Below are 18662 nucleotides of genomic sequence, written 5' to 3'. Positions count from 1 at the left end.
TGGGTTTTCTTTCATCTTCAGTGTTTCTCCATGCAATGGATGCATACATTTTCCTGAGGCAGAAGAGTAAACATTAAATCTACATTTAATCATGATCATTTGACAAAAGTAATATATATTTTATTCCTTTGTCAATTTCCAATGGTCAATGGGGTACACTTGGACACTGTGCAGCCCCATGTGCATATGTTTTTGCAATATATTTTTGAAAAATGCAGGGAAAAAATTGCTATGTATATGGAAAATTTAATTATTTCCATCTAAGTACAAGCAAGTACTAAAACTAAGTATAACGAAAACTATTTAAATTGACCTTAATATTGGGAAAATTTCATTTACCGTACATTTTTTTAAAGAAAAAAATACTAAAATCTTTGTTGAAAAATTCTCAGGTAAGTGGAAATTTGGATGTTGCATTAAGTGAATGCAGTATTTATTTTTTTATGTTAAGTCACTATCTCCCACATTTTACAAACATTTTAATTATTTTTTAAGTAAGGAAATTAGGCATTTTCTATTTTAAGTGAATTTTGAACTTCATTTTCATTTTATTTATTTATTTTTTTGCATTTGATAATAAATTTGCGAGCCCAACAATAAAACATCCACGCTGTCAAAATGCCATGTGTTTCATTATAATTTGTTTTTTTCAGGGAAATGGAAAAATATTGCTTCCGTTCTTTAAAGACTGTTTTTATTTTTCTTGTAAGAAAATCCAGCATTTGATTTTTCTTTTACAATAAATATAAATATTTGTTGCATTTCTGAACAAAGCTTCATGCGAATCCATCGCTGATGTACCGAATCAATGTTGTTGACCGAGACGCACATAAATACGTCACTAAGGTCAACAGAAATGTAGTTTAAATCTGCCGTAATCATCATAAACGAAAGCGTACAAATCTACTGTACTGACCTAAATACCTTTGGAATATATTTTGTGTAGTTTGAGTGTAGTCTTAATGCCTCAAGGTGCTATTATAACTTAATGATAAATCTGAATTAATTCCTTATCTTTTCTTTGAAACTACATTACCCAGAGTTCCTTTTCGCTCGAAAACCCGGCTAAGGGGTCGCAAATCAAACCGGTAAGTGAATGAGTGTGATGCGCAGGATGTGCTTGATTTTTCAGCCAAGTTGTTATTTTAACTTCAGATAGCTAAGTGTTTGTGCGTGTCTGTTTGCGTGACAGATTTCCGTTTTTGTAAACTCGCTCCGACCCTCACAGCACTTACCAAACAGTGGTTGCATAACTCAGATGTTCAAGAGGCGTTCAGGTCAACACTGCCAGCGGACTGAAACTTATTTGTGTCATTTTAAATATGGTACTTTCGTGAAGACACAACTTAAAGATGGTGTTTGAGACCCGTTGCTAGACGGCTGTGGAGGAGCTTTTATCAGGAGTGGGATTTTACGCCTGAACCTGTCTCTTCCTTCGTGGGGTGAGTGCCGAAGAGAAGAGTAGGTTTCACTCATGAGTACAACCTGTCATTTATCATTTAAGATTCGCTGACAGCATGCGTAAAAACAGAAGCCCTTTTAATGAGTAACTCTTTGAATGGAATGCGAAGATCGTATTAAAACAGTCTGAAATTAGTTCCTTAATAAGGAGGACGTATTCATGTTGCATTCGATTCGGGAAGCATCTCAGTTTTTTTTTTTTCATTATTATTATTAATTTTCCAATAGTTGTAGTTCAAAAACTAAAACGTAGAGGACATATGTTACTTGTTTAAATTTGTGAAATTATGAAATTAAATGACCAGCAGCTAAACCACAAATTTAAGTTCCTTATAAAATTTAAGTCTTTCCGGTGTAAGTGCTTTAAGATCAGAGTGGTGGTGTTTGCTGAAACTGCCGCCTGCCATTTATTGGTATCTTCAAATTTCATTCATTCTTTCTCAGTTATCTTTACAAAAAAAAAATACAGTTTTGGTTTTATCTGTCTTTAAAATGTGAACTAATTGGACCTCTTCTTCTTCTACAGGTCTCCAATGGCGGGCAGGCTCCTAAAAGTCTCATCTCTGGCCACGGTAGTGTTCTCCTCCTCGGGGTTCTACCTCTACAACAGGCAGCTCGACCTCAGTGACCTGAGTGTGATCCGCTTCGGACGAGCAGCAGCTGCCGTGAGTTCACATCTTAAATGTTCTCACATGTACTGTATGTCTGATTTGAGATTGACCACATCTTCTGAGAGACAGTGACAGTAAGCAGAAAAGGTTATTGTTCATTTGTTTACTTTTTGTTTGTAGGTTGGATGAGCTCTGTGAACCAGCTTTATGAAACACCAGCCATAACGTAGTTTCTTTTTAGATATAACTATTTAAAACAAGCAGAAAAGAGCATAAGTCACTTTTAAAAATTTGTGTATAAGCATACTAAAACAAGGAGAAACGTCAATATAAAAGACCCCATTGTACTGAAACCAAACTTGAAAAACAAATGTGTTCCTTTTTTTTTATGAAGGATTTAACTGATAGTATAGATGCTGCAGCATGGATATCAGGAGGCAGGTTATTCCAGAGTCGAGGGCTTGCCACTGCAAAAGCCTGACTCCCTCTGAGTTGATTCCTTTGACTGCACCAAGAACATATGGCTGGATGATTTCAGGACTTTTCTGGGGTTATAAAGGTCAAGCAGTTTTTTAAATAACTCGGTGCCAAACCATTTTAATACTTCAAAAGTAAGTAAGAGGGCAATACATAGGCACTCTAGATACAGAGGCTATTTGTTCTTTGGATTATGTTTAGGAAGCAGCTGGTACACAGCCAGATTACAAATAAGCATTCAGCAACAGCAAAAGTAAAGTAAATGGCCAGTAATCTAAAGAGTTTCCTTTTCCATATCTGTCTTATGGGAAATAATGATGGATAAAATGATGGATTGCTTCCTTACAAGTCAGAAAACATCACTGAAACAAACTTATCTAAATGGGCTGTTAATGAAAAGATGTTAAGGTGGAACTTTTATTAAGAAAGTATTAATACAGTCATTTTGTGGTCAATGTTTGCACTTTTAGTTGGCATGTGCTGAGAATAAGAAGCAACTCCTTTCCCTTGCTGCCTTTAAGCTGAAATCTGGACTACAACATGCATTCACAACTACAACATGAGATATGATGTTTAGCAGCAAAATGTATAGTGTGTGTGACAGTGTAAGCCACTAGCGTGTAGGTAAGACATTACACATTATTGTCTTTAAGATGTTCTCATTGGGACTAAATATTTGTAAAAGGATCAAACAGCTCTGATGAGACGTAGCTTTGAAATCGGACTGTTTGTATCGAACATAAACCTGCTTTTAGCGATGCAAAAAGACTTTAACTCAAACACAGATATTTTTAAAGACTTAAACACATATTCGCCTAACATGTTGCTGTTTGGTTTAATGTCTCAAAAAACTTCATAGAATTTCCTCACCTATTTATGCTTGTGTTTGCAGACAGCAGTGATCAGCTATGACTATCTGACAGCATTCAGACATGTGGAGTATGGCACAGAGGAGTACTGGACTCTCAAGTCCAAGGTAAGAACTAGGTTTTATAGAAGTTGATTAGTTTATAAAAAATAAGTGAAATAATCTACTTTGGTGTGGAGTACTTTAGATGATATCTTTGTCTACTTATTTTCTGCCATAACACTCAACAAAAAAGGAATAAAAACATGTATCAATCAATCAATCAAATTTTATTTGTATAGCACATTTCAGCAGCAAGGCATTTCAAAGTGCTTTACATCATATCAAACACAGAAACACAATGCAACATAGAATCAACAATCAAAACACAACATTAAGTCAGGTTCCATCAATAAATTTGTAATTGATTACGTTTCAAATACAATCCTAAACAGGTGGGTTTTTAGTCGAGTTTGCATCCATAAAAGGTTTACCGGTTACAACATGAATGTTGAAATCACCGACAATTATTAAACAATCATAATCAATACATATGAGAGATAGAAGCTCATTCAAGTCAGTAAAGACTTTTCAGTTTAACTGTCTCCTGAAGAGATGCATCATTCCTGCAAGTGTTTGTCAAAAAGGTCAGCTAGGGTTATTCAGGTGAGCTCTGCAGAAACAACCTGCTCTGCTGCTGATGATGATGGTGCAGGAACTCTGCAGTGAACCTTGAAGAGCATGGTTCAGCATGGCTGGCCACATGGCTGGGACTCAAACACTCAGACAAGTGCTCCTGCCCCTCAGGCTGCGCCGGTCAAGCCCGACTGCACACACTGATTAGAATTAATGCATGTTGCTGATTTATTCCAGGGAGGAGGCTCAGCTCCTAATTATCCTGAAGTCAAAGAGGTGAGGCTTCAGAGCTGCAGCTTATTCTTCAGTTTTTCTGCTGCAGACTCAAAGGACCACAGGTAGAGATAATGGGTCAATGACTTAATAAAGTCTGCTTCATCCTGTAAAAAAGAAAACACAAGCTTGTCTTATTTTATTGGGGAAAAAAACACTTTACAAATCAATTATTTCAATCCAATCAATCAAATTTTATTTGTACAGCACATTTCAGTGGCAAGGCATTTCAAAGTACTTTACATCATAACAAATACAAAAACACAAAGTCATGCAACATAGAATCAACAATCAAAATATTGCATTAAGTCAAGTGCCATGGTTAAATTCGTAATTGATTGCGTTTCAAATACAACTCTAAACAGGAGGGTTTTTAGTTGAGATTTAAAGGAAGTCAGTGTTTCAGCTGTTTTACAGTTTTCTGGAAGTTTGTTCCAGATTTGTGGTGCATAGAAGCTGAAAGCTGCTTCTCCTCATTTGGTTCTGGTTCTGGGGATGCAGAGCAGACCAGAACCAGAAGACCTGAGAGGTCTGGAAGGTTGATACAACAACAGCAGATCTTTAATGTATTGTGGTGCTAAGCCGTTCAGTGATTTGTAAACTAACAACAGTATTTTAAAGTCTATTCTTTGAGCTACAGGGAGCCAGTGTAGGGACTTTAAAACTGGTGTTATGTGCTCTATCTTCCTGGTTTTAGTGAGAACGCGAGCAGCAGCGTTCTGTATCAGCTGCAGCTGTTTGATTGATTTGTTGGGCAGACCTGTGAAGACGCTGTTGCAGTAATCAATGCGACTGAAGATAAACACATGGATGAGTTTCTCTAGATCTCGCTGAGACATAAGTCTTCTAATCCTGGAGATGTTCTTCAGGTGATAGACGGCCAACTTTGTGACTGTCTTTATGTGGCTCTGAAGGTTCAGGTCAGAGTCCATCATTACTCAGGCGATTCTGGCCTGATCGCTAGGAATACATGTGTAAAGATAATATCTGGACTCCGGTCTCAGACTTCAGAAACGCAGAGTGGTGGATCCTCTGGGAATTCAAAGGCAGGTGGCTTAAATGAAGTGAAGTTTGCTATGTGAGCATTAAGGAGAGATGTGCCGAGGAGAACCTGTTGATTCATTCCATCTGTAAATTTGAGAAGCTCTGGTAAAGAAAGCATTTCTTCATGGGTATCTTGTGAATGCAGTGAATGAGTGGAGCAGCAGAGCGGGAGGGGACGAGGAGGAGGGGAACCAGTTGCTCTGTCTCTAGTCGATATTATATCAGTTTGTTTTGGAATAGTTTGATCCTGATACGCGTAGGGTTGCACCCTAGTTAGACATCCTTGAGCCTGTTCTTCTGAAGCAAGGATCACATTGTTGTCCTTGTTGATAAAATGAAAAGGGTTTGCAGTGAGAAGCTTTATCCCATGTTTATTAGGATTGCATCCACCTCTTCCAAAGAGGTGAAAGCGCTGCTTTAAGTTATTTATATAACATACAGTCAAAGAATATATAAAGTAAATTAATTCAAATATGTTATGTGAAAATGACAGCTCACAAATGAGTAAAAACAATTAATAAATTGATGAAAGATATCTTCTAGTTCCTGGTGTAAACAATGGCTGCTTTAGCTTTCATTTAAAAATATATAAAAAAAAAACAGGGGCTGTCACACACTGGACAGTATTTACTTAGAAATGTGACCAAAGTCAACCAAGTAAAAAAAAAAAGGATCACTAGGCATAAAGTTAGGTCTCCAGTAGATGCACTGCATCTGAAAGTCTTGTATTTTTATAAAAAAAAAAAAAAGAAGAAACCACGACCTGCGGAATCCTTAATCCTTCATGAAATCATCTACTATAATCCAGGCAGTCAATATCAAAAAGCAGGTTAAAACCATGTAAATCCTGCATGTCAGATGAAGTCATTATGTCAGCACCCACTGACTTCTAAAATTATTTTCCCCTTTCCGACTTGTTTGACTGCATGGTTAATGAGCTGCTGTAAGTGCTCCTCCACTTCTTCCTCGTCGTCCTGGCTGCATGTTCATCGCTCGGCGGTGCAGCCAGCTGCTTTCAGCCTCTCCTGAAGAGCTTGATTCAAAAGCCACTTGAGCAGCCAGTCTCAGAGCCTCATCAAAGGCTTCCCTGCGCAACCCGAGGGGCCATTCACCGCCAATTAGAGAGCATCACAGAACAAGCATGCGAACACTCTGAAGTCTGCCAAATGAGAGCTGGAACATGCCTATAGAATCTCATCAAAGTCTGCTGACTAAATGACTTAGTCAAATATAGTTTAAAGTCATTCCTAACCCTATTAAAACTTCTTCTGAAATGACAAAAGTTGGATTCAAACACCCTTTAGTTATTGAAAAAGGTCCTCAAAATTGAGTAAGACAAGCCAAGATTTTTTGCATAACATATTTCAAAGTGTTTTACATGATGGTAACATAAACGATTTTCAACCAGCTTTTTTAAAAAGACTAGTATGAATGTACATGACTGTAAAAGATTTCAAATTAGTAATGTTTTTTTTTTTTTCTGATTGTCTTTTTAGCCAGTATTAATAGTCTACTCTAACAACTGAAATAATTTCAATCAGAGTCGCTTCTAACCTGGTTATTTTGCAAACTGAATATTTTCTTCTTTGAACTTCTCAATGCTGTGCACAGAACATTTTGGTGTGTTTTTAAAATGCCTTCTAAAGTTAAACATCCCAACTTGTCTAGAACAACAGTGAGCTTAATTTTGTTTTCCTATTTTATTTCTATTTTATTATTTCTTATTTTTTTGACAGTGGTATCCTCAGATTGCACTTCTTCCTTTGTTCCTTTGTGGTCATCCCACCTGCCCTTCAGCTCTTTATGCCAGTGAGTCAAATCAAAGACAAAACAATCAGACAGATTAAAATGCACATCAGAAGCACCATTAATGTCAGAGTGCTGTGCGATGGAGATAGGTCTTTATCTCTGCACTGATTATGCAACCCTCTCCTGGTCCTCTTTCACTGTTGTCTCTCTTCTACTCTCTCCCTCTCCAGCTGTACAGGCTTCTATTAGCATCTCATTACAAGTCATGCCAACACATGATTGGGAAATTAAATGTAGCTTACTTAATACAAATGAATAATGCATGACTGAAGACTGAGGCCTGCGGGCTAGGTTGGGAGGGGTCGTTCGCCTTGAATATAGAGATTTGAAAATACAGTAATTGAACACTGCCTTGTTTTAAAGATAAAGCTGCTTGTTAGTTCTGTCTACTGTCCATTTTCAACAGAATCTATCTAATTGCAAATCAAAACCCTGAAGTTGCCTTGTGTTGCTTCTTTACTGCTGGTCCTATTAGCAGAATGTGATTTGCTAAAAGCGTGATCTTCATGTGTTTAACCTTCAGCTAATAAAGCTCAGAAATGTTTTTTTTTATTTCCGACCAGCAACAGTCACGCTTTGTAGAGGATGGGTTCACCATAAACACCACAGCAGAGAATACAACTTCTATCATACTGAAATAGGTGTTTCTGATTCTGTCTAATCTGTCTACTTCGTTTTACTCTCCTAGAAATGCAAAGTCCTTTGCAAAGAAATTACATACAGTACAGACCAAAAGTTTGGACACAACTGTGTGTCCAAACTTTTGGTCTGTACTCAATACAGACCAAAAGTTTGGACACACTTTCTCATTGAATTCAATGAGAAGGTGTGTCCAAACTTTTGGTCTGTACTGTACTTATTGCATGTCTGCAAGGCAACCAATCTTCATCCCAATCAGACCATTCCTTCTAGATGCTTTTCTTTTATTGGCAAGTGAGTGCATATGAGTCATTGAGCAAAATCTTACTCATTGTTGAATTTGTACATCTAGCAAAGCCGCAAGCTTTCCCCCTTAGCACACTAAAATATTACCAATTTGCCAATTTTTGACTAAAAGGGGGCCTGACTTTTATACTGATTATTTTTCCTTGTTAGTCAGCAGCAGATAATTTCAGATGGTGTAATGTGCCCTTGGTGGTTCATCTTTCATGTTTAACAGGAGGAGCCTCAGATAAATGGTCCCACTCTATGTTACAGCTGCTCTGCAACTGCAAAACAGGATCTAATGGCTTCATCCTAACAATGTCTCACTAGCAATGTCTAAGCCTTTATCACAAGCAAATATGAAAGTATGCTTTTTTTTGTTAATATCTTAATAACTTCTTGTGACTTTGCATTCTAGGCTACTTATTTGAGAATTTGTCAGAGATGGTATTTCAGTTAGTTTAAAAACCTGGGTGCAGTTTGGTTGGAGCTTCTTCACATCACATTATGGTTGTCTGTTTTATTTCTTTTGACAACCTTTGGTTGATTTTAACCACTAGAAAAAAAACAAAAACGGGAAAAACAAAAACGAAGGCAGCAAAGGTGGGATTGTACACTTCTTATTACATAATCATCACAATTTGACCTTGAAATCTTTTGCATCACACCTTGCAGTCAGGTTTGACTGTACCATACAAATTAATGTTTTTCTTTCTTATTGCCCTTTAAACCATTCACTCTTGAAACCTTTAGCTTCTCCATCACATTTAGGGTCTGTATTAATCAGATTGCTGATCCTTTTTTTCTATAAGATCTATGTTTACCTAACATCCTCCACGTGTTTTACTTTTATGTGATATCTAAATTTCTTCAAATGACATTGGATGGGAAAATAAATTCTTTAAATTCAATTACTGGCATTGACTAAAAATGTGGATAAGATATTTTTTGTTGAAGTTTTTTCCAGCTAGACTTTTAAAATATAAATATAAAAAGACATGTAAAGAATATCCCACTTTGTTAAACTTACATCTGTAATAATAGTGATTCTTGGTCAAAATTAATTGAAAAATACTGGTACGTCAGATGTTGGAGAAAGTATTGTTTTCTTGTTTCCATGATGAACCAGTATGAACTCTAAGTGCTGTGATGGCATACAAAGAGAGAGCCTTTGGATTAGATTACTGAAACAAACTAAAGGCGTAAGGAGATGAAGATACACTGCAGGTGTTTAAATTCATTTTATCTGATGGAGAGAAAAGCAAAGCACGAAGAGAGATGTGATAAACCGGTGATAGTGACGTCTAATGATCTCTTTGCCTCCTCAGCTGCAGGAGGCAGAGCAGCTTCAGGCAAGCAGCCATTTTGAAGGTGGCTTTTCATGGCTGAGATGAAAAGAACAAAAACGCTGATTCACTCGACACATCTGCACAGCATTATGCAGCCTCTGTCTCAGCACCACCCAAAGGTTAAAGATAAAGCGCTGCTTTTTGCCCCCGTTACACTGAATATGTCTTAGGTTGTCACTGTGATATGAAAGAACCACCGAGGGGAAGGAAATCAGAGCCTCGGCTGATGCTGATTAGTGACTTTTCACCAGAGAACAACAAATCGCGCTCTGTATCAGCAGCTTTTCTGATACTGAGCTCTACTGTGTTTTTTTAATATTTTGCATATGTGATTTACTCTCTTATCCACAAAATGCAGACACGATTACAAATTGCTGCAGGGCTCTGCAATCATCCGCACAAAATCATCTAATCAGTGGTCGTTTATATAATCAGTCAGTCCAGATCAGGACTGTTTGTTGTTTAACATTGTTATATGCAAAATTGCAGTATTAAAAGACAGAGTTTCAGCTTTAAGCCAATGTTTACTTTTTAATGTAAATGTATTTGAATACTGAATGGCTGGAAATTAATGGGAAGCACTTGCAGAGAAATCAATAACAATGAAAGAAAGATACAGACCTGGTCCTTGGGAGGTCTTCAAATTGAAATGTTCAAACTCTACCCTTTCTCTTTCATGTAGTTTCCGTTTGCTTTAACGTGATGTTCGTTTTCAACAACTTGTAGTAGTGTTTTTCAGTGGTGTGTCAAGTCTGAGCTTTGGACGTTGTGCCGATAAACAGGTTTAAGAGATGTTTCAATAGTGAGCATCTTTACTGTATGTTTTATTTGTTAAAATAACAATGCTGTAGGTAATCTTGCTTGTTCCTTTTGTTTGTTTTAGGTTATAAGAAAAGTTTTCCACATTTTGTTGTGCCCCTATTACGGTCTTTATCCCCAGGAATTAGCCAGTGATGTGAGGGGGGGTCCCATCTTGTAGCGCTTTTGTGACTTAACATTGATGTTGTGTCATCCATGCTGGGAGGTGCAGTTCTTTCTGTCTGTTTGTAAAATGTAAGTCCAATAATGGGATCTCCAAAATATGAGAAGCTCGTGGCCTTTTTAGTGTATTATGCTTAAGCATTTTTTTAAATATCAGTTTATGTCAAAATCATCATTAATTAACCTCTTTAATTTTAAAACTCAAAAAGCTATGAAATCTGTAATTCATTTTTATTATCAATTGATGGTGTCAAACCTTGAATCTCTTTCGTTCAGTGGGATGATTAAAAGTTTTAGAAAACTAGTAAAGTGAAAATGGTTATGTTTTGATTGTGGCTTGTAATATAATTTCTTTGGTTGCTGAATGTGACTCCAATGCCATTTCTGATTGGTTGGTAGGGGAGTCATGTATTTTCCATGCACATAACTGCCATTTTTATAGCACACTTAAGTATTTGTTATCTTTAGTTGTTATTAAAATGCTGTGAATATATAAAAAATAACTTAAAAGAAATTTAACTTCACATCATAGCTTGAAATTGCCTGTCTCTTTAAGAAACTCTTACTCTTTCCAATACACCATGACAACAGTCCTTCTCCATTATATCATTTATAGACGTTCTTAGGAGCATCGGATAAATGAGTACTTTGTATGAAAAGTTAAGCAGACGTGCAGTTCTACCAGGTGTTTATCTCCTGCTGCCACTAGTCTGGAGGACCTGTGTGGGAGAGATGTGAGAAGGGGATTCTCAGTGGGGTGGGATCTCAGCTGGGTACTGAATCACCAAGGCAGCAAATAGGTAGGAATCCTACAAAGCAAATAGGTGTTGCTTTGTAGGAGAGGGGCTGAGGCACCCCTGAAAGGCTTTCAAGGAAAATCCAAAGATTTCTCAAACATAGATGAATGAATCCAAGCAACACTTTGGGTATGTGTTTGATGAGGAAAAAAACATTCTAACATGATTTCAAGCTCAAAAATGTAGATTTTACATAATATCCACCTCCCCTTTAATACACAAAATTGAGAATAATTAAGTTCATGCTGTAAATGATCCAACAAGGTTTTCTGCTTGCCTTATTAAAGTTGTCGTCTCAGTGTCAATAATCAAAATCACCCAGTCTTCCAATGGTCTGGGCCAGAACTGACTGTCTTTCTGCTTTGGAGCGACCTGTAGGCTGATCCAAACAGTTATGGCAATGAAATATCAACAAAGGTTAGAAACTGGATTAGGAATGACACAACGTTAAAATTACATTAATAACAAAACGTCTGAAAATATTTGGACAGAAGTAAGGTGTTTTTTTTAAATTTTCTATTGTGAAAGTTCTGATGTTGAAAGTTGACATTTACTTCTTTTTTTGTATTACAGCCAAAATCTGTATTTGTCAATGTGAATGAATTCTCTTGATGCCCAGAAATTTTATATGTTTTAGTAGCTGAGGTCCCAGTACTCACTAGGAGACAATATCAATTGTAAATTCTGCAATATTTAGAAGCCATGTCCCTATTCATTGCTGTGCTGATGGTGGGCAACTCTTCTTCAGACTGTTTTTTTTTGTTGTTTTTTTATAAGACTATCACATTTTTGTCCTTTATTAGGTTAGCAGAATAAACATAACATTTTCTTCTGGTCATTATAAATGATGCACAAATGTTTTTACCTCTTATTTTATTCTTTGAAGATTGAATCTTATTCACATAATAAGTTCTCTGACAACTTTTGAATATTCAAAAATATTATGATTAAAATCAACTGCAGATCTAAAGAGGAGATGACACACTTGAAGCTCTTCTGGAAAGTTGAAGGAGGAAAGCAGCTCTATAGGAGTGTAAAGTTAAGTTCAGAATAAAACAAATAAAAAGTTCAGGGTGTATCTTCGGAATTAAAGAGTTTACTGCTTCTGGCCTACCTAACCCCAGATGACCTTTATTGTCATGGCTCTTGGTTTTAGAGTTTCGATCCTTTAGTTTAAAGAAAGTGATGTTACAGTGCAAATCTCTGGTGGTGTTGCACTCAGATGTTTCCACCAGCAGATGTCAGCAGTGACTGCATCAGTCAGGACCTCATGACAGGGAAAGGGGTGTGTGCTGAGCCCTGATAAGGGTCCACCACCACTGCTGGAGCTCTCGCTCTAGTGAGGGACAAGCTATGTAAATACGGGGTGGGGCCAGATAACTGCTGACCTTGACGTGCTCACGGCAGCAGCTTATCAGCCAAACAAGTCCGAGGCAGGAAAATCCTTGAGGGATGATGGAGAGGAGGGAACGTTTAACATTTGCTTCCCGACTGCCTGCTGTGGTTACATCATGGCTGACAAGCTGCTCTCCAGCAGTAACAGCGGCGTAAATACTCCATTTCACTGTTGCTGTTTTTTTTTTTCTTTTTTCCCTATTTTGTTTTTTTTGCTGTGCCAACTACAGAAGACGAGTCCCGCGGCATCTGGCAGGGTGCCGCAGAAATCACACCATGTTGTGTTTTTAAAGGAGTGGCCACTGCACTGCAACATGATGTGCAGGATAATTTAATTAGGGAAATTCCCCACTCCCTTAAACCTGAACACACCTCACTATTTGATTACATAACAAGAAATGTGTTAATGAAGCTGAAATGTTTAAAATCATTAAAAAAGGTTTGAGCAAGTACATTGAGATGACAGACATGGTTTGGACATGCTTGTTTCCATGGTGACCTAAAAAGTCACTAAAGTTTGCTATTCTTTAGAGATGTTGTGTTTACAGTTTGTTTCTGTCATTGCTGCTTCTAGGTAAAGCCTAAACCACTTTAATCCTGTTTTTTGTTTCTAAGCAATCATTTCTTTTTGTGTTTGCTTCATGAATGCGTTAAAAGCCAGACAGCCACAGCAGTGATGATCCCTGTTTACTGCTGTGAATAAAAATGAGGAGAAACTGAAGGAGGAGTTAAATCTCAGCCTGATGATTGGGGTTTACAGAAATTTGTTTTAAATAGGTAACAAAACAAGCTGCTGGCTGAGTTTTCAGATTTCAAAAGTTACTGAAATTCTTGTTTATATGATTTGTATTCAAAATAGCATTTAGAAAGGAAGCTAAGATGTTGCCTGCAACAAAAAAAAAGATAATCCTTACTCTAACTGTAACATAAAAGAGGATACTTACTCTGACCCTCATGATATAAAGCTTAAAGGTTCTGGTCATCACAGTGATTTAACTCAACAGCAAATGATCAGTGATTACAGGTGAAGATTGCTTAACCTTAGTTCAGCAATGTTGTTGTGATGGAGCAAATTAAGACAACTGCAAAATTCTAAACTTAGAACAGCCGATAAGGAAATAATTTAGTTTGTGGAGGCAAATAAATTGAAAACATTTCAGTGCAACTTAGCAAGGGGAAACAAAATAATTGCCTTGTTGTCTTGTATTATACTATATAAGGTTTCTGATTTGACAGAAGGTAGTGTCTACGAGAGTTGCAACCTTAACAAACCGTTCTCTGGGGACATTTGTAGAAGCACACACAGTTCCTGCTCACAACACATTCAACTAATCATAGCACTCATTTCATAGAAATCAAACACAGCTGGAAACAAAAGGTCACTGGACAGATACCTTACAAATGTCTGATAAAACTCTCATATTATTCTCATAAAATATTCTAAATCAATTATAGAAGATGTCATTCTGCCCAAGAAAGACTGTAAGGCATATTTTACTAAATAAATTACATCCACAGATATTTGCACCATTTCTGAACACACAAGATTCTGTCCTACATTTAATAAGACAAAACATTTTGTTTTTCAGGTCAGTTACTAATATGCTTAAACAGTTTAGGTGGCTCTTTAATGGTAGGGGACTTCTAATAATTCCCTACCATTGTGTTAAATGGAGAGACATATTTTCATGTGTGTTAGACCACACAATCATGGGGAAGACTTCTAACTAAATCATCCACACCACTCTTAAGGAGGGTATGCACCAAAATGTCATGTCAAATGAAGAAGACGGTTCTTCACAGAGTTCCAAGCAAATTAATAGAAAATTAAGTGGAAGGCAGAAGTGCGGTATCAAAAGGTGCACCAACAACAGGGACAACCACAGCCTTGAGAGGATTGTCTAGTAAAATCCATTCCAGACGAGACACCGCACACAGACAAAATCTTGACATCTGCTACAAATGTGGCATTCTCCTTATCAAGCTTCTCCTGCACCAGTGTCAGTGTCAGAGGTGTCTTACCTGTGATAAGGAGAAAAGGAAGTATACTGTTATGCAATTGTCTAGAGCCCTGCCTTCAGATGAAAGCAAAATCTGCATTTCATTTGGAAATCAAGGTTCCAGGCTCTGGAGGACTAGTGGAAAGGCATAAAATCTACATTACTTGAAGTCAAGTGTGAGGTTTTCAGTCAGTAATGCTTTGGGGTGCCATGTCTACTGCTGGTGTTGGCTGACTGTGTTTTCTGAAGTCCACAGTCAAAGCAGCCATGTACCAGAAAATTCTAGAGTAGTCAGACTTGACACTTGCTCACTTCTAAAGGTGCTGGTTTAATAACCATGGTGTTCCTGTTCTTGATTGGTCAGCAAACTGAACTTAAACCCCATGGAGAATCTATGATGTATTGTCAAAAGGAAGATGAGAGACACCAGACCCAACAAGGCAGATGACCTGAAGCTATCAAAGCAATCTAGACTTTCATTGTACAGTACCTATGCATTGACACAGGTCGATTGCCCCTATGCCAAGGTACATTGATGCAATAATTTATACAAGAGGAGGCCCAACCAAGTATTGAGTGCATAGAAATGTAAACAATTTTCAGAAGCCTGATATTTGTGCTTAAAACATCAATTTTGATTGGTCTAATGTGATATTCTGTTTTTCTAAGACACAGATTTTTGGCTTTTCCTAACTATAGCCATAATCATTAAAACTGCAAAACATAAAAGCGTAAAGTCTTTTACTCTGTGTGATGAAGCTCTATCTGTTGAGAGAACTTAATCTTTAACTTACCAAGGAGACTTTAAACTTTTAAAGCAAAGCGTATTTTGGTACAAAGGAATGGACCAAAATCCCTGCTAAGATGTGAGCAAGCCTGGTGAAGTGAAAAAGAAACTGCCTCAGTATTTGGTGGACCTAATAATGAGGGTTGAGAGTATAATTTAGTTCCACCAATTTCAAATATTTCTTGTGGTAAGGAAGCATTTGTAATAACCAGTAACGGTGGCTTTCTGGAGTGTATTCTGTATTTGTTGGAAGGTTGGTTGGCTTTTACTGATCCATAGCGTCCACCGGCTTGTGGCAGAGAGTCTTTCTGCCATTCTTCCAGCACCAGGCACCACCACTCAGGCATGACAATAAAATGCAGAGCATGAAATTAACTGTGCCTGCTGTTGGAAAAATCAGCACCCTCCATCTTTCTGTGCCCTCTCGCTTCTTTGCTTCCCAGACAGTTTCCCCTGAACCCCACATTCTGGCTGTTCTCAGGATATTACGATGAGAAAGCTGCATCATAGCTACACTGCGACGGCTCAGAGACATAACAAACGGCTTTAAAATTTCTCTCGATTTGCCATGTTTCTGGCGGGCTTTGTTAAAATAAATGCATTTTTAATATCATCTGGAGCTGCAGAGCATGTGCATTAACCGCAGGAGGACTCTTTGAGAGTTGCTTTGCCTGGATAATACTTGTAGCCAAGGCCTTATTGACCGCACAGGCTTAAATCTCAGCACAAACACTGCACAGCCTCTCCCCTCCCCAGTGACAGGCGGAGAGATGAGCCCCAGTGAACTGAGTAACGAGCTAATCATGAGCATCCCAGTAATAAATAGGTCTTGTTCATAGTCCACTAATCCCAGTCATTTAGTCGTGGTGAGGCTGCAGAAATCAATTACTTCAGCTGGAGCTTGCTCTCTGCTTTCCAGCTGCACACATGTCCACCCCTCTGACTCTTGAGACAAAGAGTTACATTCTTAATGTGTTTCCAGATTTATTTGTTATATAGTAAATTCATACTGTTGTATTTTTGCTCCTTACATCTTATAATATCAGGTTCTTATTTTTCTATCTACCCTTTAATATTTAGACTAATTTGAGGTTTATTTTATAGTTAAGATGAGTTTATTGAACACATCGCTGTAGTGTGGATGTGTTTCGAACTGATTTGCCCAGTGTGTTCCGTCTCTTGACTTTACCCTTCAACACTATCAAAGTGCACAAAGCAAGGAGGAGGGGCATGCACTCCTAGAAAACAATTTGCCATCTGTGCTTAATGGCATCTGAAGACCATCCACCGTCAGGCTCCACAGGGAGCTGGCCTCGGGGTCCCCATGTTTGAACAGAAACAGAATAAACACACAGACAAAAAAACCCCCAAAAAACAAGATCCAGTCTTCTATCACTTTCTGTGGAAATCTGTAGATGAATAAGGAGAAGAGTTAAAACAATTTTTCCTTGGCAGCTGAAGAGCTCAATCCCATGGATATCAATTAATCAAGCAGTTGCAGACTTCCTGCTTTAGAGATTTTTTGTTTATTGCTTATAATCAAAATTATGTTTTGATTAAAGGATCTGAGGCTTTTAAAGGTACCAGTTTTTGGGGATTTCATTCTTTGTTTTCCATCCTCTCTTTTGCCTCAGCCTCGTATCCATCTCACCATCAGACTCCTGCAGCTGATTCTTTCCTTCAAATCACCATCTGAGTGCAGAGAATGAGTGTGGAAACACTGTGAGGCATTCTGCACCAACCCATGTCTCTCACAAATTAACCCTTATGTCTCAATCGCTAATAGTCCGTTTTATTCGATTGCGCATGTGTTGAGGTGGTGGGCGGCGGCGGGTGCCAGCCTATCCTCGAGCAGCGTTCCCCCTCTGGCTTTCAGGGAGCTGCATCGCCATGGTGATGTCATGCTCAAGCCGAGCGCCCGCCTTCATCCAACAAAGCTGACTGATTACTGGAGGAGAGGAAAGGAGAGGAAGAGAAGCGATCGATCTGATGATCGAACCACGAGTCGACGTCACTTTGGGTCTGATCAGCTTCCAGGATGCATTTTCAGTCACAAGCTTTTAAAGTTTGCCCCTTAAAGGCTGTTGATCAGACTGACATGATGATGACATAACCTTCTGTGAACAAGTAATCATGATAACAAGCTGCAAGGTTCATAGAGTTTAATTTAATCTCATCTGCAACATTTTCCAGAGTTGCAGTAAAGATTTAACTGAAAGCTCACAATATGGTTCCAGAACCAAAAAGGCCTTCTGATAGAGGCCTTTACACAGATTAAAAGGAAGAACAAAGCCTATAGGATTTTTTTATTTTTATTTTTTATCTTAAGTACATTAAGTGCACTTTTTACTTTACTTTTAAACCTTGATAAATGTTATTTTTATTTGTTTATTTGTTTGTCCATTTTTCCTGTTAAAATATGAAGTATAAATACATGTTTAAATTATTTTTGGTGATTGTAATAGCGGGACAGTTTGTTTATTTCTAATCTTCTGAACACTTAAAAAATTCAGTTTATTGTTTTCCCTTGATCAATTTTGTACTTTTTACAGTTTTTGAGACCTGACTCAAAGGACATAACAAAATGGGAGACACATCACATAAGAGTTTATGACATATTAATTTAACACAAATTTGGAGTAAAATGAAAGTTTCTTACATGAAATGTGAAATCAGTAGTGTATGGTGTTCAGGAAGTGCTGTAATGGGCAATGATAATATTCTACAAAGCAAAAGCAGGAGCCCAGATACAAGTTAGTTAGCAACAGGTATTTAAACGATGGAGGGCCTTACCAGATTGTTGTACAGAAAAGATAAATGCCCATTCTAACTACAAGGTCGGTAACTCATGCAATGATCCCTGATGGGGAATAAAAAAAACGCATGTATTTTATTGTGATTAAGCAGGGTTTGAAGCACATTATGTACTTTTTGTAAAATGAAGATAAATGAGGTAACATTTTTTCCATCCTTCAGATTTGTTGTAGGAAGTTTTCTGTTGTAATTATCACATTATATTTTAGTCGTTTATGTTTAGTAAGAAAACTGAATCATTTACTGCCAAAGTTTGCAATGAGGTTTTATACAGAATATAAAATATAAAAAACTCAAACGTGTACAGTCTTTTGCAACCATAAATTAAGAATATTCTTTCTCCTGAAATAAAAATACTTTCAAAAAATGCTTCTTAGATGTACTTGTAGAATCTTTATTTTCCTAATTTTTAAAATGTTTTAGGGTTAAAACTGGTTGAAGTTTTGAATACCTCACC

General features: G+C 37.5%; 1 protein-coding gene across 2 annotated transcripts in view; it reads left to right on the top strand.

The window, feature by feature from the left end:
- The first annotated feature begins 1060 nt into the window (after positions 1-1060).
- adck1 (aarF domain containing kinase 1) overlaps positions 1061-18662 on the top strand; it is a 40743-nt gene continuing 23141 nt past the window's right edge. The window contains exons 1-3 of one of the 2 annotated variants that reach the window (XM_032547836.1): positions 1061-1088; positions 1988-2126; positions 3442-3525. In XM_032547836.1, coding sequence (XP_032403727.1) covers positions 1995-2126; positions 3442-3525 — 216 coding nt within the window. In that variant the 5' untranslated portion in view covers positions 1061-1088; positions 1988-1994. The other variant, XM_032547835.1, reaches the window with a different exon arrangement.

This window comes from Xiphophorus hellerii, chromosome 19 (assembly GCF_003331165.1).
Source record: "Xiphophorus hellerii strain 12219 chromosome 19, Xiphophorus_hellerii-4.1, whole genome shotgun sequence".
NCBI classification, from domain to species: domain Eukaryota; kingdom Metazoa; phylum Chordata; class Actinopteri; order Cyprinodontiformes; family Poeciliidae; genus Xiphophorus; species Xiphophorus hellerii.
The sequence above is the reverse complement of the archived record's forward strand: the minus strand, read 5'-3'. Positions and strand labels throughout refer to the sequence as shown.